Source organism: Carassius gibelio, chromosome B15, assembly GCF_023724105.1.
Source record: "Carassius gibelio isolate Cgi1373 ecotype wild population from Czech Republic chromosome B15, carGib1.2-hapl.c, whole genome shotgun sequence".
NCBI lineage: Eukaryota > Metazoa > Chordata > Actinopteri > Cypriniformes > Cyprinidae > Carassius > Carassius gibelio.
In genome coordinates, this window is record NC_068410.1 from 10,485,905 (window position 1) to 10,513,510 (window position 27,606).

General features: G+C 37.2%; 2 protein-coding genes across 2 annotated transcripts; both read left to right on the top strand.

Annotated features, from left to right (window-relative positions):
• Positions 1-3,739: 3,739 nt before the first annotated feature.
• LOC127972472 (G-protein coupled receptor 4-like) lies at positions 3,740-19,437 on the top strand. The gene is made up of 2 exons (XM_052575975.1): positions 3,740-3,997; positions 16,593-19,437. The coding sequence occupies exon 2, from the start codon at positions 16,999-17,001 to the stop codon at positions 18,091-18,093; it is 1,095 nt and encodes a 364-aa protein (XP_052431935.1). The 5' UTR covers positions 3,740-3,997; positions 16,593-16,998; the 3' UTR covers positions 18,094-19,437.
• Positions 19,438-24,448: 5,011 nt separating this feature from the next.
• LOC127972473 (DNA-directed RNA polymerase I subunit RPA34) lies at positions 24,449-26,906 on the top strand. Its single transcript, XM_052575976.1, has 3 exons — positions 24,449-24,656; positions 24,766-24,895; positions 25,671-26,906. Exons 1-3 carry the CDS (start codon positions 24,605-24,607, stop codon positions 26,365-26,367), a joined length of 879 nt encoding a protein of 292 aa, XP_052431936.1. The 5' UTR covers positions 24,449-24,604; the 3' UTR covers positions 26,368-26,906.
• Positions 26,907-27,606: the final 700 nt, after the last annotated feature.

The following is a 27,606-nucleotide window of genomic DNA, read 5'->3' on the forward strand; positions in this document are numbered from 1 at the left end:
CCCTGACTTTAAGATTGCATCAACTCATAGCTGAAAACGCAAATCCATCCTATGCTGTTTTTGACCACCATTCTATATGCACTTTTGCTCTCACGTTTTGCCTGCGTGAACACACCACAGATACTTTATGGATGTGACACTAGCGGTTGATAAAAGTGTAATTGGATTTCTCCACGGCATGCCCTGGGACACAACATCAGTGCAGATTGATGTTACACTAGATTCAAGTCAGAAAAGTGAAATTATCACCGATATTACAGAAATATTGATGGACTGGGTGAAAACAATGCAATGGCTTACAACAGAGGACATGCTGTTTCGATATTATGTACCAGACAAGAATGCTTGTCATTCAGAATCTAATTGAGAATACATTTTCAAGTTCACTTTCATTTCTGAATTTAAACTGAGGATGCAGAATTGCAGTTTAAAATTGAGAGTGAAAAAATTGTGACCATAAGTTTCCATTTGTTAGCATTAGTTCACTAACACACACTAAAAAAAGAAAAACGCCTCTGAATCTTAATTATTTTCAACTTCTATTAATATATTATACAAATCAGTTATTGTATCTGTTATTTTATGTTTAATGAACCTGCGCTAACATGAACTAATAATAAACAGTTATGTTTTTATTAACTACACTACAAAAACATGCTTGGAAAAAACTTTCAATTTCCCAGAATGCATTCGCTTTGTTGTTTTATTTCAACAGCAATTCAGTGAATTTGTCTTGTTGTTGTTCCTTCTGAGAACCAACCTTGCAGTAGACATTACTCATAGACATTCAGACCTGCCATGGAAGACACAAGTAAGGACCTTCAGTAAACTGAATGAAAAATGTACATTTAAATGCTATTTTCATAAACATGCAAAGTTGACGTTATAATGTAAAGTTAGAAGCAGTGTGCGGTGCATGTTTCGTGATCAAGATAGCCAAAGAGGTAGATATCTTCAGGCAATGTAGGGGAATTAACATATGGAACATTTCAGGGAACAGGCTTGCAATTGTTTTTTTTTGTGCACTTTGTCAAGGTTGGAGCACTAAGAGGCTGGGATTTGAAAACTATCTCTGCCACAGCATATTTAATTCTGCTGGTTTGCTACCTGGTTATTTAGGAGATTATCTAGCTCCTTCTAATATGATAAGGTCATATTGAACAATACAAATATAGAGCAGGAAGGTCCACTGCACGTCCAGATGTTTTTGTGTTGAATCCAGGCCAGTGCAATGAATCCATCTCCTCTTTCAAGCTGTCAAATACTAATTCTGTTGCTCTTATCTCCTTGGAGATTTTACTGGCTTTGTTTATCAGGCTTGTTTGTGCAATGCATTTGACACACCATTTGTCACAGCTGCAGGTTCGCTTGATGTAGCACTGCTTCATTACAGGATATAGTGACCTTATGTGACCGTGGATTATAACGCACAGATGTAGAGATTGTCCACTTTGCAACGTTCACAACTTTCAAATGCTACTTAAGTGTACAAATATTATCACTCATCTTTAAATAATTTACAAATTGCTGTATAAATTTATAAATGGATGCAGCCCAAAAGGTTTATGATAAAACGAAACAGCTGTCAGGATTATTTCCAAAAAAGTGATTGGACGTGGAATTTTTAAAAGTGTTTCCAAGACTGACCTGGAACGCCCCGAGAGTGATGCATTCTTTGTTTGTTCATCAAACAATCAAACTGCTTTTATACTCAGCCACATGATGTTTTTTGAAGCCTGGCGCTACCTCTAATCATGTTTTCTAAAAGAGAGTGCAGTTAAGGGAGGCCTAGGCATGAGTTTTAATGGACTCTAATGGGTTTGTTAGACCTTGGGGAAAACCATTGTGATGTACAGTACATGGAGGTGATTCAATCCTGTTTGCAGGTAAGATCAGTTTTAAGTGGCTGTCTGCTATAATATAAGTAGTTGAAGACCGTTGTCATCACTGCATTATTGGCAACAGCATGACTGTGTTACAAATTCCATATTAGTTAGTCTTAGCTCAAGTAGCCTAGATAATACAGACGAAAACAACCAAAGTTTTACTAGATTGTTGTGGTGTTTATGGTTTTTTACTTTAAAATTTTCAGAACACAAGTATCTAATGTTTTTTACAGTATCTTTAAAGTTTTTTACCCCTAAAGATGTTTTTGTTAGTGGATAGGTCTCTTTTACTCTCTTCCCAGCATGCTTTGGGGCATAAATACTTAATATGGTACCACTGCTTGACCTTTTGGTGGTTTTATTTACAAAGAAGTCTTGTGGGTTTAGTCACATTAAGAAATCTGCTGTCTTGCGATGTCTGGAATGAGTGTAATCATGTAGATTGTTACACTTATTGTTTCATTTATTTACGATACAAATCATTACAAAGCAACGTTACAATATTTAGTAGTAGTTTACAAGTGGTGACTGTCAGTTTGTGCGCATATGACAGGATTTTTCAGAAAAATGTATACAAGACGTAGTCAGCCAAACGATGAACATTATTAACAGCAATTATTATATGATGCAGTCACACTTGTAGCAATATTTGTTAGTTCTGTTAGTTGATTTCAGGAGATAGTTCATCATCTGGGGTCCTCTGAGGGCGTCAGCATCATCTCTTCTTAAAACAGAGAAACAAATAGAGACATCATTAGCATAGCTGCTGTTCCAACAAAGTAAAATTAATTAGTTTAACCCAAGCTTAAGAATAAGAATGCGCATTTGATCAGATGCAACTGCATTCACAATTTAAGAGATGCATTATTCGAAGGTTTAAGGAAAGAGATGCGTTTTTAATCTAGATTTAAATAAGGAGAGTGTGTCTGAACCCCGAACATTATCGAGAAGGCTATTCCAGAGTTTGGGAGCCAAATGTGAAAAAGCTCTACCTCCTTTAGAGGACTTTGCTATCCTAGGAACTACCAAAAGTCCAGCGTTTTGTGACCTTAGGGAGCGTGATGGATTGTAACGGTATGTATTTATGGTCATGTTAATGTTGATTGGATCTTGTCAGTTTCGTAAGGAAAGCAATATGCCTACATACAGTACAAAAACACGCTCGCTTCTGTCGCCTCGCGATTAAGACGCGTTGGCCTGGAAGTAACCATAGCAACAGCACGCTGCTCGAACGCTTTACGTAAAGTACCCGTATCGAATTGTAGGCGCTACGTGACAAAATGTAATTATTTATCACTTTAGTACATTTGCGTTGTGCGTATATAACGGTTTTGGACACAGCTACTGTTTAAAAAGTACTGAGTTAAAATCTGACATATACTGTATGGCTAAATGTGACGAACTCGTGAACAAATCTCGGTAAAAATTCAAATTTCTACTCCCTGAAACCAGTGTCCAGGTATTTCATATTGATAGTTTTAGTCACATTTTACATTATCATATTTTGTGAAGCTATTTCCTAAATACATTTAGGTGTTAAATTCAAATTTCTTCTCACAGAAACCAGTGTTCAGGTAGCTCTATTCATATGAATAGTTTTAGTCACATTCTACATTATCATAATCGTATTTTTTTAAGCTATTTCCTAAATACATTTGGTGCGGACTCTGTAAAGAAGTGACATCTTGGCAGTAACTGATTTGGAGCCATAAAACAAACGATAAAGAGAAAAATGAGAATGTTTTTAGACGAAGTTTCATCATATCCAGATGTCAGTCTTGGCAATCCTGTCTCGAGCTGCCAGCCAATATTTCAATGGGACGGTCAGTGCTGAACAACGCACGTCACATTTCTCCTCAACCTCCGTGAGCTGCTCACTTACAGTTTGCGCTTTACAACTTCGCTAGTGTCTCTCGGTTTGTCCGCTGGTGTGATGTGAACTGCAGACTATATGGCTGCTTTCTTGTAAATTCTGCTCGATGTTTGCCCGGAAACGAGAGTTTTGTTGGGTTCGTCGCTGCGTGTGCGGTTTGGAGATACAGAGATCATCACCTCTATAACTGGCAGTATGAATGTCGCTATTACTAAATGACCTGCGGGCACACTATCATGTAAGTGTCAACAGTTTTCCTTCTGTTATGTAAGTCTTATGATAAATGTTGAAGTTCTATAGTCCATTAAATCGCTTTTTCTCACATCAGTGCTTTCATTACTTTTAAAACCAGTGTCACAATTGAATAATTTTGCAACACAATTGTACTTTTGCCTTATTGCCACGTCTTAACATGCTTTCGAGATCTAATATGTAATTAAGGCGTGTGATGTATAACAAGACATTAGGCTGATAATGCATAGACATAATAAAAGTTATTGGGGTCATTCTGTGAGGTGCCTTTTTAAGATATGTAAGGGGAAATATCTATGAAGCTTGGTAACAGTTTTGATGGTATCACTGTTGACAGTATTACAGTTTATTTAGTCATTACATGCAATGTGGGGTTATTACGCTACATGGTGTTCAAAGTATTAGAAAGAGAACTTAAGGCTGCTATTTCTACAAATTTCCACTTTTGGTAAGCACATTTTGTACCATACAAAATTGTCACAATGGTGTTGGTTATTTAAGATTGTACCTGACTGTTTTAATGGGACATAATGTTAACCTTTTTCAATTAGGCGTAATTGTAAAGGACAGCAGTCCCTCTGTTATAATAGCTTATGTATTAATGCATTTAGTTTGATGCTCGAGTGTTTTTCAACTGAATTCCTCTGTTGAACACATGTGGGTTATGGTGGGGACAACTTGATTTAACAAGCAATTTAACAAGGGCCTTTGGCAGTGTTTACAGCATGTTACTTGCACTGTGTATAATACAATACATTTTCTCTCATATTTGTCATTTAAAAGAATCAGTCACTGCATATCCGTTTTTGGCAGCGAATGACAAAAATATATGAAAACTGATATCACAGTAGTTGCATTTCATATTTCATTTTAGCTCAATAGCTGTTATATGTAATACAATATGAATCCAATACAGTGGCTCTACATGTAAACCTGCCACTTGAGATGTGTGTATCCTCCTCTCCTCCTTGCTGTTATTTGTGGCTGATAAGTCTCTTGCAGCATCTCCAGCATGTGGTTGATCTTTTAGAGGCAAAGGGCAGTGGCACGTGAAACGCTTTTCTGGAATGATCCCTTGTGCCTTGGCCGATATGGCATCTCTCTCTTGGTTTTGTTAGGAAACAAGTCCAACATTTAATCATTCCTTTTGAGCAAACAGTAATTGCCCTCTTGGGGATGCGAGATAAGAACTAACATTAAAAGCATGACTAGAAGAGAAGAGTAATCTTCCCGTGAACCAATGAGGTGTCTGCTCCAGTGCCACCCGTCTCAGCTAATAAGGGTGTTTTGTGAGGGTAATGTCTGGTTTGAGCACCAGACTGTGTGAGAGAAGCTATAACCCAGTACCATGGTGGCCTCACAAGTGGCTGTTTTCAAACTTACTAATGAACTCATAGCATTTAAGTGTATAATTAAATATGTGGAGTAATTTGTAGTTTGAAACACCTACAGTAGGAGCAGATTTTATTGCGCCAGCGGTTCACAGCAAAGATTGAATTTAATGGCTACTGAAGCTATTTGGATAAGGCTTTTTGCAGGCAGTCTTTTTACCTTAAATGCAATTGAGTTTTATGGCAACAACCCAGGCCTCTAGAGTAGTGGGTTCTGTTGAATGGTTTGATCTGGTCAGCAACCTGACACTGGCTTCAGCAGAAACATCCCATATATCAAGCTATATCATATTACACCGTCACCAGACATATGCTTATCTTGCATATCCATCTCACACACTGGAGGCTCGAAGTGGATCATGATTTTGAATGGCTGGATCAGTAGAACCCTGTGTAAACATTCCCACCAAGTCAGGTGTGTTATGTAAAAAGGAAAAACACCAGCAGTCCACCAGGTCTTCGCTGAAGCACATTGATGTTCGTCTCTCTCCACTTTAGACGGTGTAACTCAACACGTTCTGTATTGGCTGATAATCTTCAGCCCCTTGTGGTCCTCTGGACAAAAGTAGAAGCTTTTAGTGAAGCTATTGGTGTTGTCACTTGTGGTAGTATTGACATACGAGAACAAAAACGGAGGTTAGGTCATCGCCAACAATTTAGATGGCTCAGATTGAAGCGTTTTAAATCTTTCCTTAGGCTCGTACATCTACAGCTTTTAACAGGCTTTCAAAGATAGCAGAAAAGAAAATGTTGAGGAATGCAGTAGGTTATTGAAGATATATGTAGAGATAAGCCTTTACAACTATATGTGTTGATCACAATTTTGAAACAAGCACGCGCTTTGCATGTGCTTTCTTCTTGTATTGTGGGCTCAGAAGTTGTTTGGACCATTTTTCCTTGACATGTAAAGGTCGTGTTAATTATTGTCAAGTTAATGTTTATTATCAGCATTGCTATCAACAAGGACTATTGAAGGACCTATTAAGCTTTATTATTAGAAATTTTATTAGAAGATAAAGGATAACGCGTGTCTTTACGTTTTGGTGTACAAGCTTTCTAACAATATTAAACTTCACTCTTAAAAATTACTGTTCTTTATGGCATCCAAGGAGGCTTTCGTTCCACAAAAAGGTTTTTTATAGTTCAAGAAGTTTCTTCAGATTATTAATATTCTTCACACTAATGATGTGGTCACATTAGCAAAATTTTGTGGGGGAAAAAGGTTAATCTAGTATTGCTACAAAGTTTGAGCAGCTCTTCGGGCATAGTCACTTTGAAACCAAAGCTTTCTGTTGTTCAACACTGCAAATTCAGGAACATGAAACCTTACACAAAATAACTCCTGCTTGTGTGGATTCCTATTAAAATGACTGGATGTCATCCACAAAACTTCACAGAGGAACATTACAAATGGTTGTTTTAGGAAGTTCTTTGGAGAAACCAGAATGGTTCTTATATGGATTCACTGCAAACCTCTGAACCTTACTTGTTTAGAGTGTTCAAAAGCATAAAGTACATGCACAGGCAATCACAAACATTTCTGGTTATGCACAAATGACCTTTTTGCTTCAGGACTTAATGACTGTAAACATTCTATCAGTTATGGACTTCATTTGAATACACATTTGTGGGAATGTTGTGAGTCCTTCTTTCTTTCATTAATGGTTTTCAACTCTTTACCCTGTTCTGACCCTGCTAAACTATTTGGCCACTTCAATGTCACATAAACTAATCCTTCTGTGCTTTGAAGTTTTCCTCAGCATGACACAGCATCTAGTTTCCCTTTAAACATTGCTCTGGTTTTTCGCTAAGCAGGTGCCAGCAATTTCCCCTTCTGTGCTACATTGCTGCCAAGTTACAGCCTGTCAACACAATCGCAGATGAAACAGAAGAATAGCAGAAGTGGACCAGATGAGATGTGGAGGTGTTTCTTCTGAGCTTTATCAAAAGACAGCATGAAGCCGGCCGGGTGAGCTTGAAGTGAGATTAGTGTTAGACTCTCTCTCGCTCTGTCTCTCCCTGTTTCTGTCTTCAGAAAACATATCGTCATACTGATACCTGTTCTAATTGCGATTCGGGGTAAAGGTGATTAGCATTTGTGACCGTGCCTAAAGCAGCCGGCCAGTTTAAGCCAAATTAAACCTCACCAATAAAACCCTTGACTGGGGACTTGAGTGGAAAATGTGGCACTTTTATTGAAGTCATTAATTCCCCTTGCAGGATGCCTGCCCTGGTCTCTGTAGAGACACATGGCCGCCTCTCCACTGGAGCATAAAACACAGTTAGGAAAGGATTAAATACCTGCCCTGAATCAATACCAAGGGAGACAGGCAGTTCTTACTCAGCTCACCTGCCATGGTCAGTCTGCTATGTGAAAGTGGTGTAGTGATATAATGGACCGTTCCTTGTAAAGCACATTGCTCCTCTCAGAAACTTTTATCTGAGAATAAATAAAAAGAGCACTGCTTAGAAGACTATGTTAAGTAGCGCTTCATTTAACAGATTTACTAGTGATTCAATTGGACAAATTAAGATTTTATGCCAGTTTAAATAATACGGATGAAAAACCCTACACTCTCACAATGAAGCCTATAACTTAGTTTTTTATCACTGTGACCTCAAGCACATTGGTGTGTAATGCAGAGGTTAAGAAGTTTCATTTTGTGTATTTCTGAAGGTTTGCATTTGCTTTTGTGCATGTGTGCAAGTGTGTGTCTGCACATATCAGGAAATCAGTTTTTTTCTTCACTTATGTAATGTATAGCTTACACAACGAGATATGTGGTTATAAATAAGTGAAAGCTTTCACCCACAGAAATATATTATATACAATATCCAATCTAGGTTCAGTAAAGTTTAGGTTCAGTAAAGGTTTTTTAGCAAAGACGCATTAAACTAATCAAAAGTGACAGGAAACTGTTTTAATAAATATTCAGGTAATTCAAATAAATTTTGTTCTTTCAAACTTTCTATTCATCAAAGAAACCTAAAAAATGTATGACAAGTTTACACAAAAATATAAAGCAGCTCAACTGTTTTCAGCCTTGATAATTATAAGCATAAATTCAGCATATTCAATTATTTCTGAAGTATCATGTGACACTGAAGTTATATAAATAAAGAAAAATGTGTTTAATTTGTAATAATATTTCACAATCTCACAGCGTTTTTCATCAAATAAATGCAGCTTTGCCGAGGATAACATACTTCTTTCAAAAACATTGAAATCTTATTTTGTGTGTACATCAGAAACTTGAAAAGGTCATAAAACTACCATAAAAGTAACCAATATGTCCTTTGTTGTATGTTTTAAGTAATTTGAAGCTAAATTGCATAAGGAAAAGTCATGAGCATAAAGGAAATGTTGTTTGCTGAAAGTCTTCCTCTACAGCAGCACTAAAATATCACTCTCGTTTGCACATTTTCAAACACGATGAGACACATGAGATCTATTTATGTTTGGATACATGCAAACACAAGTGACATTTGAGAGCTATGGCAGAAAGAAAGCTGATTTTTTTTATCCGTTTCTCTCATAATGCATATAAATCATAATGGCTTCAAAAGACCTAAATAGTGCATGACATACTGTAAAACACTTTTATAGTGTCCTTTTTGGAGCTTGACATTTTCTGGTCAGTGCCTGCTTTCCTCTTTTGTTTCAGTGTTGTAGGCAAACCATTCCTTTAATAGCGGTTACACTCACACAAAGTGGGACTACTTTTCTAATTGCATGAGCTCTAAGTTTAATAATTTAGGTTGATGAGCTTGATTAGTCTTTCTAGTTGTGCATTTGTAAACAATAAACACCATTGTGAATTCAAAACATTTTCAATCTGTCTAATGCAGAATGGCATCATCAGCAGGCACCGACATGGTGTGGTGAATGATCTGCTTATGCCCTCAGGTAGACAGCATGGGTTTGTTTCCTGCTTAGCTACCTTCTTATTCATCATGCTGAGCAGTTTGGAGCCCAATTGAATTAGTTCCCTTTCAGTTGCCCAGTGTTCTCATGTTAAAAGCCTCTGCTGTTTGAACAGCCAGGTGCGTCCTGGCAGTAAAAAAAAGTTTAGTTAGGCTTCTTGCACCACTACCACCATACTGAAGTCAACATGTCACACTTAAAGGAGCCAGGATTCAAACATCATAATATTCATCATTGGTGATGACACATTCATCAGCTCTTTTGTACTGTTGGCTAATGCAGACCGCAAGACCAGAATGCTGTAAGTCTGTCATTACATTTATCTTTGAATAAGTGTGTTTTTTTCCACTAAACATCACTCTAGGACGGGAAAGACTGCTGGAGGAAGAATATTTCTTGAACATCAAGAATAAATTAATGTGTTCTATTCTGTATTCATTGTTAAATATAATTCTGATACGTTGATCTGTTTTGCAATAGCTGATTTTGTGTATGTGTGTGTTATTAAATTATAAAGTGGACTGGCAGACAAGCACAAACAGTCCCTGTGTCTTTTGTTATTTGTGTCAAAACATGTACAACAGTTATGTGTTTTTTGGTTTCTAGTTAGTATCTTAGGAAATACATAGCAGGTGCCAGACCAGATCTGCATGGTGTTACATATTTCAGAATGGAAAGCTTTATTTCGAAAGCTTGAATGAGAAAAGATTACATGACAGAAAACCTGCTGACATCTTATAATGTAGCATAAAAATGACATCTTTTTTTAGCATTTTAGATTATAATAGGTAAGGGAAAGCTCTGTAAATTCGAACAAATCATATACAAAGACAGTGAGTGTATATACAGTATTCAGATAACAGCAGAGTTACTAAATGGTGAACTGGTTCTTAGAAGTTACATTGTTGCTATTTCTTTGAAATGTATCACTGTTAAAAAGGCTGAAGAAATTGGATGGATGTACCATCAGGGAAAGGTGTCAAATCTCACCAGTCAACAATCTAGAAAAAGCAGTTAACCACAGGACTTGACCTACCCTTTGCAATATTCTCCAGGGCTAGACATGAACCTGATATGAGAGCGGTGAATAACCTTAGTACAGAACAGGACAAATGTGCTTCTTTCTCAGAATTTTCCACATATTTATTATATATTTGATCAAAATGGGGGACACCAAAACATTATCTAGAACCTTGTATATACACTGCTGTATGTCAGCAAATGAGATGCACATATAATGGAGAAATTATCCCTTATTATACATATTATACTTATACTTTTACTCAAAAAAAGTTGAAATAAGTTATTTTTCTATTGAAAATGCAATGAGAATTGTTCTCGGCAGCATTTCTTGATTCGCAGTTACTGTTTTTTGCATATATGTTATTATATGCATATAATTATTATGGTAAAACAACGTTGTAAGGCCCGTTCACACCAAGCATGATAACTAAAAAGATAAGGACCACGGCTATAACAATAAAGGCACAGAGAAAGAATATCATTGGAATGATTTTCGGAATGATTTTTTCCAGCTGTTGAATGATACAAACATTGGCAGCCAATCAGAATCCATCCTGAGCTCGAGAATTTAAAAAGACAGACGCACATATGCTTAGAATAAACAGACGATATCGTTTGATGGTGTGGACTCTAATATATTTATCTTTATAGCTGTCTTTATAGTTATCATTCTTGGTGTGAATGGGGCTTTCGTGTGTAGCTTTCGTGTGTGACAACTGGAGAGGACTTCTGAGATTTAATAGGATGACTTTTCATGGAAAGAAATGGTTTCTAAGAGCTGCTCTTGATGGAGCGCTTGCTGCTGGGCGATTTCAGGAACAATTTTGAATCACTCAGGCTGCTGCAGGACTTTCCACTTTTCTATAAAGAGTACAGGTTATTTTCAGGCATTTCTTTGTGCCACAGCTGTAAACACGTTATCAAGGATTATTGGAAATGCTGAAAAATATATATTTAGATTTGTGTCATTGTGTGTCTTTAAACGTGTCTGCATCTGTTGTCACCTTTGATATGGGCTTCATATAGTAAGGTTTTATCTAGTTTTAGATCTAGCTGTCCTTTTGTCCTTCCCGGGGATATTTTAATAAACCTTGTTTGACCCCGGTGTCTGTTGCACGTCCAGGAGTTTTGCCAGGCCTGGCTGTTGTATCCTTGATCTGATCTCCCACTAATGAGTGAATAAATGAATAATCAGATGTTTCTATTTTAGATTCAGCCTTTTTTCTGGATACCGCCCTCTTACGCTGTCTTTTTCCTTCTCTCTCTTCACATCTCTCTCCAGCTCTTTCATTAAGAAATAGTGGAAAGACTCGTCTCTCTGCACCTCCTGATTGGAAATCTGCCGGCTCGTCTTTTCAAATACTAACTGTATTTGTTATTGTGAGGGTGCTGTGATAACATCGGGATCCTTCCCATCAGACCAGAAAGGAGGGAGGTTCAAGGCAGAGCGGGTCTTGTTAAGGCCATCATGTTTACACTCATTATTACGCATGACCCCACTGAACCACAGGGAAACTGTCACAAAACATAAAGCTGATAACAGCTTGGATAAAATCCACCTGGCAGGATCAGGGCCTAAATAATCACTATTAGCTAAAAAAAGAAAAGCAAGACATTACCTCATTCTGTATGCAACAGTTTTGTTTTAAAACATATTTCCACATTCACATTGTTGTACGCATGCATGAAACCGCAATTACAGAAACCTTCAGTTGGTTCTTCAAACTGGACAATAACAACATTTGTCATTTCATTACAGAGCGAGTCCCATGGGAGATCGGGTCATTCAGGGGTCAAGTGTCCAGCCTTCCATTTCCTATTCATTTTCCCTGCACGTACCATGTCTGTCACACAAGAAAGTGTGTTTCACACAACAAATCGATTGATTTGATTGAGATAATTGCCGTATTCAGACGCACTTGAAATTGAACCTAATTAAAAGGGCTTCCTCGGAACGTGATAACATTTCGCAGGAGTCGATTATCATTTATTTGGATGTACACAGCAAAACCACGTTGTCCTGTCTGGCCTCAATGATAGTTTTTTTTAAAATAGCAATAGTTATTGAATGCTTGCCACTAAATGCTGTACCCTTAGGCAGTTTGTCCTAATAGATCAAAACCTGTTCTGTATGTTCTGTATTTTTGACATCATTGCTAAATCTTAAGCTTTTGGGTACTCTGAGTTAATATTAGGACTATTTTCTGGTCTTGAAATCAGTGAGTGTTCATTACTTAAAAGCACCACACATCTCTCTGTGTCTGTTTTTCAGTCTGTTTGGAACTTTTGTGTTTCGTAGAAAAAAGAAAATACAGAGGTTTTCAGAACAACATGAGGTTAGTAAATGATGACAGAATTTCCATATTTCGTGAAATAATATGATTATTTCATAAGTGTGTAGTCACTTATGCTGAAAGTTGGCAAAAATACATGTAGCAGACATTTTTTACTAGCATTCGAGAAATAGATCCCATGTTAAACACATGTCCTTTAAGTCTAAGTTTGTTAAACTTAAACCACCGTTACAGCCATAAACACAATTAACTAATAAGTAACCGTAGGAGAGCCAAGAATTTGAGATCTTTGAAAACTGAGTACCAGAAATGACCCATAAACTGTGTGTGAGCTTTAGCTGCAAGCCATGGCCATTGTGTTACAACAGGAGCTTATTTACTCTGGTGGTCTGTCGAACATGCAACAGGCTTCAGGTTAATGTGCTATTAGAATGCTTCCATTTCATTGATGAAGAATGCAGAGTTTTTTTGCCACCACAAATCTAAGAGCAAAACAAAATGCACTTTAGTACCAGTTGTCATTACTGATAAGGTGTAGGCTCATTTTAACACCTCTAATTGGCCATTACACATTGACAAACTAAAATGGAATGCTGTAATCAACACTTTTTTTCTGGTAACTTAATTGATATTGTTATTTTTGCTAGTTTTTTATTTTTCAGTTCGGTTGAGCAGTCCTCTTCTGAGATATGTTTTTTTTGATGACTTCCATGACACAGCTATATTTCTAGTCTCATTAGGGGCTATAGAGAATAATTTCTTTGTACTCCAAAGCGTCATTGTTGGAGATGCGCGTGATGGTACCAATGTTGCAACACAGGTGTCCCTGATTATTCATTGCCTCATTTTCAGTGTTCTGGGAAAAAGGGTCTGACGTCTGAGTGCTTTGTTCATCATTTCCACCTGTCTATAGAGGTAAAATGAGAGTAACACTAACAGGTCTTTATCATGTGCTTTATGTTACCACACTGATCATGGACAAAGGCCAGCTATATTTGTTTGCACTGCACTAAAAGATCTTCTCCTTTTGTGTAATGCAAACTTTGATATGATCAAAAGTTGTAAATGCACACAAACTCCATATTTTAATCTGAGATATTTTACATCGTCACTGCCAGTTATTTCTCTGCACAATTGTCGCCCAACCCGAAGGAAAATGAAGTCGGGTTGACAACTTTATAGTGGTTTACATTCCATCATCTTTAAGACTTTTTTTTACCCTGTGGTGCTTTGCGCTTTTCTCTATTAAAGGATACATTGTTATCTGCCACTATGAGATATTGATATTGGAGCAGAATGACAGATTGGATTAGGCCAGTGATTTTGAGGCCTCTGTTGGTATATCGGTCACCGTTACTGGCCCCAGGCAGGGCAGTGGACCTTTGCTGTTATCTCATGTTTCCTGATTGAAAAGCATCAATCTCACAAGCAATATGTTAAGACTGTGACACACTAGGGAAGTTCTTTGTCATTCCAATAACTGATCTATTTGGTTCAGTCTTAGACTGTTTAAAGTGATCACAATAGAGTGCAGGTCATTTTGTATTTATCAAGTTTCCTCAGTGCAAAATGTTGTTGTTTTAGCATTGTCTTGTATCCATGGCCATCCTTAGCTGATGCATGGCCTGGTGTGAGGTCGGGGGGGTGGGGAGTGGGGGGTTGTTTCCCCTCGGTCCATTCGTCGCAGAGCCCACTAAGGATGGCCCTGCTTGTATCTTTAGTAAAACAGTATTCCATTTTGAGTTTTGCATTGCAACACTGACAAATATGCTGTAATCTTATCATGATAGCAGTATAACTCTATATACAAAGTCCCTTTAAGGAAAACCAGTTCAAATAGTAGTATTTGTAACATCCCAAGGAAGCTATTTTCAATCAAGAAAATGCATCTACTTGAATAGGGGAACAGCAAAATCTATGTAAGTGTTTGTCAAAATTGTTTAATTAACGACTGGAATAAAACCTCATTCTGCTTTCTTTAAAACTGTGCAGTGATACCTTCTTAAAGTGATTGTTCACCTAAATATTAAAATTCTGTCATCATGCACACCCACATGTTGTTCCAAACTTGTATGACTTTCTTTCTTCTGCATAACACAGAACAATATATTTTGAAGAATGTTTTGTATCCAACAGGTTTGGAATGACATAAAGGTGAATAAATTATGTGCACACCAAAAGAGAATTAAATTATTTTGTGTGAGTAAATTACATAAAAGAGTCAATGCAAAGACCTGATTTGCAATGTCGCGCGATATTCAACACAGTCGTGTCTTCCTTGCAAGTTGAAAAATGTCAGCTCTAGCGGAAATTAGCATAATGCGTTGTGGTGCAAGCCATTCAGCGCAGTGTGGCTTATTGTTTTTACTCATGCAAGTGACATGAATATCATCCAGCAAGTAATCTAGAGCGAGTAAATCGAAGAGAATATGCTCTTCGCTCTTGGTGTGCATATGAGTTAAAGTTTCATCATGGCCCAGCCCTGCTAAAAAAATAAATAAATAAAACACGGTGAAAACCAGCCTAAGCTGGTTGGCTGGTCTTAGCTGGTTTTAACTAGTCTCCAAGTCTGGCCAGCAAAAATAAAAGTGGTCAAAACCCCTCTAAAATTAGCATACTGACCAATTATGTCCAGGCTGGATGACCAGCTAAAACCAGCCAACCAGCTGTTCTTTTTTTCTGTTTGTTTGTTTGTTTCAACAGAGAGTCTGTACATTGTACAATTTCCAAAGTAGTCTGAAGTCATTCTGAAATGTAAAAGTTTCCAGTGGGATAAGTTTCAGAGCAAACATATTTCAGTTCAGAGAATGAACTGATCTGGTTTATGGTTTTGGGATGTTGTCCATTATCCCCAGAGTCTGAATCAGATTGAGTCATTTCTCCACATTTTTCAGATATTTCCTTCAAGTTTAAATTACACTGACTTACTCTGGTTATAAAATTAGTTACATTTAATTTAGGAGAAACAAGATACAATTACACAGGTAAAATCTTTTTTTTTTTTTACTTAGTGAACATTTGAAAAAATAAATTGATTTCTTTTCTTCTTTTTGTTTTGTGATCTAACATATGGATGCTAAGGTTTGCACATGCACTGCCACCAGTTGGTTTTGCACACTAGCATATCCCATTTATCTATTCGGCACTGTCACAGTTTCTCCATGAATCTATAAACAATCTGAAGTAAACAGCAAGCTTGGTGTCACTCCAGACACTGTGGATGTGCCACATCACTATGGTTAAATAACAACACCATTTACAAAAAGGCTGCTTGTTTTCCACTGCACATATGACAAATGATGGATTTAAAAGTGAAAATAATTTACAGTATAATTGCTTTGTTTAATTAAAAAATATTTTCAATAATAAAAAATAACTTACCATAAAATTATACAGTTCAAATGAGTTGTAAATTGTTAAATTATTAACTAAATATAAATTAAATTAACAAAATAATACTTTTTTAAATGTGTGTTAGTCGTTCCTTGTTGTGTAAGGAATACTGTATGAATCTGAAAGGAGCATGTAGGTGACCTGTCAAGTCATAATGTTTTGCTCTGTTTATTTTAAATCATATTTCCTCATTGAAGGTACATATAATAAATCTTAGGAGAAAAAATACCTCCTTCATACCAAGATCTGCACAAACGTCTGTTCAGAATGAGACTTCCTCCTAGAGATTCTGTACCAACAGATACAAACCATAGAGAACAAGAGCTTTGTAGTGAATGTTAATTCAGTTGAACTCCAAACAAACAGATGCTAATGCGAGGATGACCAAGGTTAGGGGTGGGGATAGGAAAATATAATGTGTCACAGTGCTAATCTAATCTAACAAATACACAGCACTGCTCTGAAAAGCACATTTCTCAACAATAATTAAAATTGCAGTCATCGTAAATAATGAATCATGTTACTCACATAATTGTTCTTTTTCCTGTTTTGCAGATGGATGTTGTTGGACACACCAAAGGCGATTAGTCATTGGGCAAACTTCAGAGATGGAAGTGACTGTTTCATACTGCTAAAAAAAACCTGACCCACCTGAAACCACTCAACGGTGATGGTTTTATGAGGATTAATGGCATGTTCTCTTGTGGGCACGTCTTTGACCTCTGAGCTCTCCTAGAGGTTAAAACACTAGCCATGAAATGTGGTAGAGACGTGTGACACATCAGGCCCACAATGCTATACGGTAGTGGGCAACAGTGTTACAGTCACTATACAATACATGAAAGCTAAAAGGAAATCTCGTGACTTTCCAGTCTTAGTATTAAACATGGCTTGAGTTGGGACTGTAGAAGCCTCAGGCAATTTCGATAATTATAGAAGTCTCTGAGGAAGTGAAGAGACCATGTGTAACATCTCAACATCGTGCAATGTTGACTCGAACATAGACCAGTTCTTCCAGCCGGTGCTGTATATTATCGTCATCGTCCTTGGGTTCCCCACAAACTGCATGGCCCTGTGGGCCGCGTACATGCAGGTCAGACAGAAGAATGAGTTGGGGGTCTACTTGATGAACCTCTCAGTGGCTGACCTCTTGTATATAGCCACTTTGCCGCTTTGGATCGACTATTTCATCCACCATGACAACTGGATCCACGGTCAAGTGTCCTGCAAGCTGTTCGGTTTCATCTTCTACACCAACATCTACGTCAGCATCGCCTTCCTCTGCTGCATATCTGTGGATCGTTACTTGGCGGTGGCTTATCCCCTGAAATTCGCTAAAGTCCGCAGGGTCAAAACAGCCTTGCTGGTCAGCGTTGTTGTGTGGGTAACAGAAATAGTGGCCAACTCTGCACCTCTCTTCCACGATGAGCTTTTCAAGGACCGCTTTAACCACACCTTCTGCTTTGAAAAGTATCCCATGCAGGATTGGGTGGCCGGGATGAACCTTTACCGCACTTTTCTCGGTTTCTTGGCACCTTGGGGAGTGATGTTGGCTGCGTACAGAGGCATCCTGAGAGCCGTGCGCAGCAACGTCTCCACTGAGCGCCAAGAGAAGGCCAAAATCAAGAGGCTGGCCCTCAGTTTGATCCTCATCGTCCTCCTCTGCTTCGCTCCCTATCACGTCCTCCTGTTGTGGCGTAGCGTGCTCTTCCTCAGCAACCCCTGTGATTGCGGTGCTGAGGAGAACTTATTTGGTGCTTATCATGTGACTCTAGCACTCACCAGCCTCAACTGCGTGGCGGACCCCATCCTCTACTGCTTTGTCAACGAAGGGGCCCGTAATGACGTGGGCCGGGCCTTGGCCACTCTCTTCGGTCTCTTCCAACGGGGCCAAAGCCCAGAAACACTCATGGGAGTGTCCATCACCGTTGAGACACCTCTGGCTATGAAGAAGCCGGATTTCTACAGTGAGGTCAAAACGAATTCTTATAAAACTGACATTGAAGTGCTCAAAGACGAGTGCCTTCAAATGACCATTCTCAGTGTTAAAAAGTGAAGTTAAATGTCAATGTGACATACAGCGGCCCCATCAAGTGTATGGAATCTAAATGCATGTGCGAGTGTACTGTACGTACTACGGTGATTAAATTTTATATGACGTTTATTTCTAGTAGATGTGTGAAGTTCTTCTCACGTAACATTTAACCATCAAAAATACTTTTTTGTCTTAATTTTGAACAATATTCTCTTTTTTCTTTTCTTCAGTTTTTTTTTTTTGCTTGAAATCTGTACTTGTGTTATCTGTCTAAAACATTGCCACTTGATTTGATTTTGTTACATAATGCATAAACATTCAGCGTTTAAGTGCAGCTTAAAGAGATAGATCACGTACAAATTTTATCATCATTTACTCATGTCATTCTGTACATTTCTTAACAGAGCACAAAAGAAGATCATTTTATAATGTCACTGTTTTGTTTTATTTTTGTCCATAAAATGAAGGCCAAAATGGTCAAAGAAATTAAACTGCAAATGACCAAAAATGTCCCTAATGCAGCATAAGGGTTAATGAGATCAAACAGGGTTATTTTGGACCCCACTGATTTAAACACAAAAACTAAATTTCACAAAAATTTTGGACTAAATTTACTACTGTACTATCCTCTTTTGTGCTCCGTTAAAGAAACACACACATACAGGTTTGGGAAGCATAACTTGTGATTAAATAATGACCAAATTTTCAATTTTGAGTGAATCACTGTAAATGTATTTACTTTGTGGGGCCGCTGTATGAGGCGCACTTTCTGACGATAACTATACCAACACCTATGTACCTCAAGTTCTACCCAGAAAAACTGTCTATGATAAAATCTTTTAACTTGGAAAAGAGGATTAATCAATGTAAACCAAATGCTGATGTCAAAAATCCCTCTCCTTTTGAATGTTTTATATGTACATGCCTGCCATTTGTGTCGGTTTAGATTTCGTGGGGAGCATACTCTACTATCCCTATTTTGAAATCATTGCTCGTTTTAAGCAAGCCCGATTATTTATTTCCCCACTGATGTCACAGTCAACACAAATACCATATGGACTGTGTCATGTCTTAATGTGCATCTTAATACACTGTATAAAGTCTTTAACAAGACTCTTTAACAAGAGGAGTGTGTTTCTCTCCGCTGTCTCTTGTTTGAAGTGCTTTCTGTTCAATGGCCCACAGATACCCAAAATGGAAACTGTTTTCCAAACAATGGGCTTTGCTGTTGTTTACATTTTTTTTCATGATTAGTTCTCCAGGTGCCCTATTTCAGCCTACCAAACTGTAAGTCCTGAATGTCAGCAGTGAGAAAGTGCAATGTAATGGATTTGCTGTTATGCCAAAATAAAATACATGATGTCGGTCGTTCTTCTGTTGTGTGGTTCTCAGCTCTTTTCTTTAGATAGTTCGGATAAATACTTTATTTGGCAACAGATGTCGTGAAAGGAAGTGATGAGGTGAAATGGAGATAAAAAAGTAAATGTTTTATGTGACATTATTTGTGATCAAGGGCAATGGCCTTGACCTTATAATCTGATAACATGTATGCAGCATTATGGAAAAATCACATTTGTATTAACATGGCTGTTCACGTGAAGTTGTGCTATCACAGATGAGTCATTTTGACTCCAAACAGCCACCGTAAAGAACCAAGCTGCTTGTGTAGTGTGTCAGATTATTAATAGAGCGGAACACTGAGCTGCCAGTAAAATGCTCAGAGGAGACTTCTTACATATTCTGTAAACACAAGACTTTATCTCCAAAATATTTATGTATGGTAAGTCTGCTAAATCCTGCATGTTATTGTACACAAAAAAAATATTTCTGTAGTATTAATATAGTACTGTTTTTCTGTCTTTAGTGTTAAAAATGACAATTGAAGTTGTTGTTATTTACCTTGAAAGTTTTAAACTCATTCTGATGGACACGGTGAACGGATTCTGTTTATTTCCAGCGCTCTCACCAAACATCTGTTCTGGGAGTAAGTTTGGTACAAAATTCTGTGAAAAAAGCAGATTGCATTATGACTGCAACAAATGCACATGTATTTTGCCAAGTAAGACATGTTCCTGGATCGACATCTTTTGATGATCCTGGATCAACACTATTGTCCAAAAATCTCAATCCCTACCCCTAAACCTAACCCTACCCATAATTTATTCCTAAACTCAGTGGGAAATGATAGCTTGATTATTAAGGGTGTAGAAGCACCCAACTCTGGTTGTAAGCCTAAAACAGATACTTCCTGAAAAGTTATATTTCAGTTCTGATTGGTTGATTGGAATGTTGTTCCAGCATCAACATGGATGTTGATCCAGGAACATGTTGTACTTGGTGAAATCACACTTACCCACCGAACAGCTATCCAGGACAGTGAAAAATGTCACTTACTTAACTGTTGGGGGCTACATAGTCGCAGAAAAAAAAATCACCATGAAATTAGATTTCAATCATTTTGTTGGTATACTGACTTCTAATAAGGACCGTTTTGGGAGTAGTCTTTTGGTTGTTTGGGTTTGGATTGGTTGGCGGGTTTTGGTGAGCAAAATTACTTTATTACATGTGTACAGCTATCTACTTTAATTACGACAATCATATATTTACAATTGTGAATTCCACTTACTTAACCGTAGAGGGCTCCAAAGTTACAAAAAATATATAAAACTATGGCTACTTGCTTTAAAGTGGCTTTAAAAACTGACGTTAAATAGAATAAGTTGTTAAATAAAGTGATTATTTATGTTTTCTTCGCACACAAAAACTATTCTCGTACCTTTATAAAATTACGGTTGAACCACTGTTGTCACATGGACTATTTTATAGATGTCCGTACTACTTTTCTGGACCTTAAACGTGGTGAAGACAAACGAAGATCTTATGAGTTTGGAAAGTCATGAGGGTGAGTAAGTAATGACAGGATTTACATTTTTAGGTGAACTATCCCTTTATATATATATATATAGCTGGGAGAATAAAACTGGTTGTTTAAATATAAATCTGCATCACACGTGTTTATTTATAGATATGTTCAACAGCACGTGCCTTGCCAGCATTTACTTTTGCCTTTCAACATCTGTGTGACTAAAGTCATGACTTCATGCTCCTTCACTCAGTGTACTGCAGCGCACTGCCCATCTGTCCAAGGTCAATGCTCACTGGGTCACGTTCCTCATGAGTGTAACACAATGCCTTGGCACTCCAGCTCTGCGCCGGTGCACTTTGGCTGTCCAGTGACCTGGAAAGGAGTAATGCCACTGGGCTCTTATCTGAAAGTGTCAGACTGTACAAACGTGTCTGCATACTGCTCCTCGACTTATTCTGTTAAGAATAAGTCCGGTTAAGAGAAAATGTGATACATTTTTATTAATGAACAATTTAATCAAATATTTTACATTTATTAGTAATAGTGAAATATTTGTTTATATTTTAATTAAATTACTGGTGCATGTGAGATGCACGTACATGTACATTGTTGTTTGTGTTGTAACTATATAAGTACTTTTCAGTCAGTCTGCATGAACAGTTTCGTGTGATGTAACTTCTTTATGAATAAATGATAGGACATTATCTTTGAGATCTATAGCGGATGTTGTTGAAATCTTTTCCCAGATATATGCTATGCTCACTGTGCAGAGGGTGAAGTGCTCTACTTGAACTGTATCGTGTGTTTATCCAAGCGTAGGTCAAGGTCTCACTGGGACATTATAATATTGCGTGGCATGCCATCTGTAATTTATCATATTTCAGTGACAATAGACGTTGAATTGGACTATAATGAAATACAGGCTTCTTCATTAATCTTCACTGAAAACAAAATAAAAGCTCTAGAGCCCACTTACTTTATGCACTTGCCTAATCTGCACATTACAAGTCACAGTGTGATTTATTTGCTTGCTGTTGTGTGTCGGTAATCACCAGAGAAAATTGGGAGGCAAAGCCCTTATTTTTCAACAGAGATTGTCTCCCACTCACTGACATCTTTATGAGGAATATACAACAAAGAAAAGAGGACTTTCTTCACACCAAAGCACACACATTTCCAGCACTAAAACATGTAATTGGTTGAGTGTCATTCAAATTGCAAGAGAAAGGCTGAAGCGGTGATGCATTTTTTAAACACTGTAGATGGGAGGATTGGATGTTTCACCAGCACACGGTGGCATTTTTAAATGCATGAGGTCTACTTTATGTTGTAAGTGACAGCGTAAGCTTGTGTATTCTGAGAAAAGGCATCAGTGTTTACAAAGAGTTCTTTTTCTTTTCATATTTACGCTTGAAAGAACTATAATCAGATGTGTTTGACTGCACTTTGAACATTGGTAAAGTGATATTTCGGGACTCACCAATCTTGACCTTGTGTTCACCTTCAGCTCTGTTGTGTTTATTAGACTGCACTCAATGTGACCACATACTGTGTTATAGACAGGTTATGTCTGCGATATTTTAGAGCTAATAAATTTATATATATAGAACTAATAATGTATATAAAATATAAATAGTATGCACAGTATATTATACAGGTGCAGTCAGTAAATGTGTGTTTTTTTTTTTTTTTTACTGTTATTTGACCAAATAAATGCAGCCCTGGACATAAGAGACTTCTTTCCAAAAAAAATAAATAAATAAAATCTAACTGATCTCAGTTTTCAAAAGTAGTGTACTTATAAATATATATAAACATACATATTCACATTATTATTGTTAATATCATAAAAATTAATATGATATTAACAATATTTGTATGTGTTATTAGTTATATTAATAAAAAATACATATTTTAATATATATTTGTGTGTTAATATATTAATAAAATAAATAAAACTGTGCTTTTTATAAAATATATATTTTCAGTGTATTTCAGTTATTATTTTGTGTATTTTATGTTATGTAATTATGTATTTTGCATATCATTTATGTATTTTATTGCAATTCTGTATATTTGTACATTTATCCAGCCTCTATGATGTTGGGAAATATTAAGAAAATGAATAATCAACAATAAACAGTCTAAACTATTTACAAGCTGTGTCTGACACTGCTCACAGAAGAAGCCCTCACAGTATCAAACACCTCACAGTCCAGCTGAGGTGAGCGGGGTGGTCTGAGGACAGGGGGTGCAAGATGACCGCTGCAGGGTCCATCCACTGTCCTGCTGATGTCATGGTGTCTGCTGGGGGTCCAGGACGAGACAGAGGGTCAGTGCAATGACGCGCTCCCAGTTGACCGAACTATTGTGGGTCCAGAGGGATGGGGGACACGAGGCGGGATGTGGTTGAATTTCCCATGTTCCCATTCCCTAAGTGAATAACCTCTTGTAAGAGCAACACCAAAGATGGGCGAACAACTTAAGATGTGCATGTGCTGAAGTAACCACAGACCAAGCAATTCATCATCTGGCAGGACTTTACAGATTAGATAAAATCAGAAATTTCCAGTTTTCACTGGATTCAACCCTGAACAGCAATGCATCTATCAATCTGCTCATATATATATCCATAAATAGTGGCATCTCCACAAGAGACAAGCATCAATATATTTTGTTTACATGCATTTTTGCTCAGTATTCCTTTATTTACTTTTCATGTGTGCTCTAAAATTAAACCAGGACAGCATAATCTGCTCGGTCCAGCCAAAAAACACACTACAACATTACAGATCTACCTCTCAGTCTAAACCCTCAGACTGCATGAACTCCACGACCTGCTTGATGACCTGTTATATACGATATTGTTGTGAGGATCTTATTCACTGGATCTCACTGGAGGAGGCTTTGAGTCTTCGTGAGGAGCATCTCCAATTACAAACTGCATCTAGTGTGTTCTACTGTACTGGGGAGCTTTCTCACAGTATTGAACCTGAGATGAACTTGACAAAATAAACACAGAAGGGTAAGAGAATACCAAGCCCATGCCTTCCAACAAAATAGACTGATATTCCACTAATAATAATAATAATAATAACGTTTCTAAGAAGAAATCACATGCTTCTTATATGCATCTCATATGACAACTAGAATGTTATGTAGATGTTTAATAAGCAAATAAATACTAGCCATATATTAAAGTCTATTGCTATTGAACATTCTCACCATTACTGCCAAGGGGAAATATCTATTTTATAGATATTATGTTTGACATTTTAAGTATAAAAGCTATAATGTCACAATGGAAGCATGCTATTGAATTATAGCCTATTAAAGAAATTTCGGACTATATATATAGTCCGATTTTTCATGAATAAATTCAAATTTGTGATTTAGTCACACATTATTAATATAACATAAAAATCGCTGTATTCGTTCATATCTTATAGAAAAGCTTTACAAGTGCGCCCTCTGCTGTCCCTTACATGTGTTGAAGACAGGCGTTCTCCAACGAATGTATAAGTCTTTCCGGGTCAAAGTTACCTTTGCATCCACATGTGATTCACATGTTTACGCGAGCATTTGTATTCAGAGGAACAAACTGGTGATACTGAAGTCGGAAAACATTTATTACATACTGTTATATTAAAAAAGCATAGCGCCGCTATGTCGGACAGTGAAGAAGAAGCTTGTGAACGCCTGACAGAAAAGCAGAGTGGTGAGTGCTAACTAGCTAACACTGTTCAGTCTTTTTACTACATACTCAACTCAGATATGTCAATTGAAAATATCTGATTTTATTTTCTCTTTTTATTTTTTTCTCACAGTTTCAAAGTACCAGTGTCCGGCCGACTTTGTGTCCATGCCGTATGATTCCTCTGCAAGTGTCTTACAGGACGAAGATGGAGAGAAGGAATTATGGATCATCAAAGCTCCAGCTCGCTTCGATCCTAAATGGTACAAAATACCCTAGAAATAGCTTATTGTTTAAAATAGTTTATTGCAAATAATGAACAGGTTTGCTAATGGGATTTCTGTCCTAATTTGAAACCAATCCTGAGGAGATCACACATAGTAATAATAAAATGTAAAATAATAATAATGCATGAATATAATAATAATAATGTTTTTGTTTTTTGTTTTTATAAAATGTTAATTTTATTTTTATGCAAGTAATATTTAATAATGCTTAAAATAAATAATAATGAGGTAAATTCCAGCATTCCGGTACGTTATCATTATAATAATATTTAATAAAAACTATAATCATATTTTTATTAAATAGCAGAAAATCCATTAGTAGTCCTTAACATTCTTTTAGAACTTTTTTACTTGGGTATTTATGTTTTTTAATTATTTTGAAAATATTGACAAGGTTCTCAATGGTCATGAAAACCCTGGAAATATTGCTGTTTTAAATGTTTAAATTGTGATCGTCTTAAACATCACAGAACGCTCTACTGTGAATATACATTCTTCTAATCATGCTGTGCTTTGGAATATTTCTATAGGTAGATATTGTTCTTTTAAATGTTTTTGTAGAACAATTAAATCTTTTTAAAAATGATGTCCGTCCATTGAGGGTCACTGCTTGTGTGTTACTGGCTTAAATGTATTACATATACTGCAAGAAATTATCACTAAAACTATTTGTAAAATTCATATAGAAAAACATTGCATAATTGAAATGTGATTGATCAATTTAATAATACTTGTTTTGTGTCCTATGCAGCTTTGAAAACCTCCAAGTTCCCTTATCAGGACTGGAAATGGTCCAGTCTTCTGGCGCGACCTCTCAGATCTACAGCGTCCTCAGCAGCAGAACGCCACCATCAGATCTCCATCTGCTCATTTCCAAAGGGAAACATCAGAAGCCTGTCCTCTGTTCCTCCGGCTTCAGTGGAATCCTCAAGATCTCAGAGAGTTATGGAAACTGCGGTGAGAACCAATGTCCCGTTCCCATCCCTGCCGCTCCAGCTCCATCCATCCCAGCTGGTCTCAAGCAACGGTTTCAGCCTTTTGGGAGTTCCTTTGAGCCTCACATGCAGGATGAAGCCACCGTAGTCTCTCCAACTGTTCCCAAGAGAACCAGTCAGGAACCGATCGAGGGCGAGGATCGGAAAAAGAAGAAAAAGAAAAAGAAAGACAAGAGGCAAGAGGACAGTGAAGCAGTTTTTATCAAAGAAGAACAGGCACAAATTGACTGTGATCAGTTAGAATTCTCTGAACTTAAGGAGGAAGAGTCGACGACGGAGGAAAGGAGGAGGAAGAAGAAAAAGACGAAGAAAGAGAAGGAAAGACATAGTGAAGACATGGTTGATGCAAGTTTAATATCTAAAACGGAGCCACTGGATCCTTCATACGATGATTACATTGACACACCAGGGAAAACGAAAAAGAAGAAAAAGAAAAGTAGTCGACATGAGTAGACTGTCGTAAGAACTAGGGATGATTTGGCATGTTCACAAATGCTTGCTGTAATATTTAACTGTCAAATGCAATTGAAAAACTGTGTCTGTCTTGAAATAATTCTAGGTTTCTATGGAACATTCAGTATTACCTTATGCATAGATTCATGCTTCTACTTAAAATCTTTTTTGGGGGGGGGGGGTTTACAGTCATTCAAGCAACTGCAGTGCACATCACAGAGATGCTATTTTATGTAATAGACCTTAGTCAGGTTAGATGCCTTATGGAATATTTAATATTGAAAATGAGTCACTAAGGCATAGACATACAGTCTTTACAGTGTGGTACGCACTGTATAAAGGTCCTTGACCATGTCATTTTCACAACTCACAGTTAATGTATTTTTTTTAATGAAAGTTTTTTTTTCCTTTTGTTTAATTCACTATACTTTTGTCCCTTACAACCTTGTTTTGATTATTGTTAAAACATTATTGTGCTTCCTTAACTAAGGTCTATACAGGCAATTAATAAATGGAAAAAACCTGACGTCATCCATTCACTCAGTTCATTATGTCATTGTAAACCAGAATGATTTATTCTGTGGAACATTAACAAAACATATAAGATTTTACTTTTATTGTATTAACAAAAACCTCTCGGCGTTTAAAAAAATAATAGTAATTGTGTTCTACAACAAGAATGACAACTTTCGAGTTTGTGGACGAACTGTTTCTTAAAACCTGCGGTTCGTCGGTAGGGGGCGACAGAGCTCCCTCTGCCGGTGAGAAGGCTGAAGCTCCGCCGCTTGTTCTGCACTGAAGTATGGTCATGTTTTCTAATGAGCTCCTGCACGTTTGCCGCCTGCAGATTCGGTTTCTCTGCCCCTCCCACTGCGCACATACAGGTAAAGCTCAACATCCCGGAGTCCAATGGGATCACATGAGGAATTTCACACAGGGGCTGCTTTACATATGCGTTCATCAGGTATTTAAAGAACGGTGCACCTGCTGATACTCTCATTGAGAACTTTTTGTGAATTAAACATATATAGTCACAAACTCTCTCTCTCTATATATATATTTAAATATATATATGTGCACGCACCTGTTTCCAGCACCCACGCTTTGCATCGTTTGCCAAATATTTTCTGAGTTTGAGTCACAGAAAGGCAAGAGATTTGTCACCACCGGTGATTTTTATCACAGAGGCGGGGACGGTAATCACGTCCGTGCAACTCGTTTGACTTGTTTTTTATTACC

Excerpts from the sequence above, each read along its gene's own strand:
- LOC127972472 (XM_052575975.1), top strand. The coding sequence starts at position 16,999 with ATGTGTAACATCTCAACATCGTGCAATGTTGACTCGAACATAGACCAG.
- LOC127972473 (XM_052575976.1), top strand. The coding sequence starts at position 24,605 with ATGTCGGACAGTGAAGAAGAAGCTTGTGAACGCCTGACAGAAAAGCAG. Across the intron at positions 24,657-24,765 it reads CCTGACAGAAAAGCAGAGTG|TTTCAAAGTACCAGTGTCCG; the intron begins GTGAGTGCTAAC and ends TTTTTCTCACAG. Across the intron at positions 24,896-25,670 it reads GCTCGCTTCGATCCTAAATG|CTTTGAAAACCTCCAAGTTC; the intron begins GTACAAAATACC and ends TGTCCTATGCAG.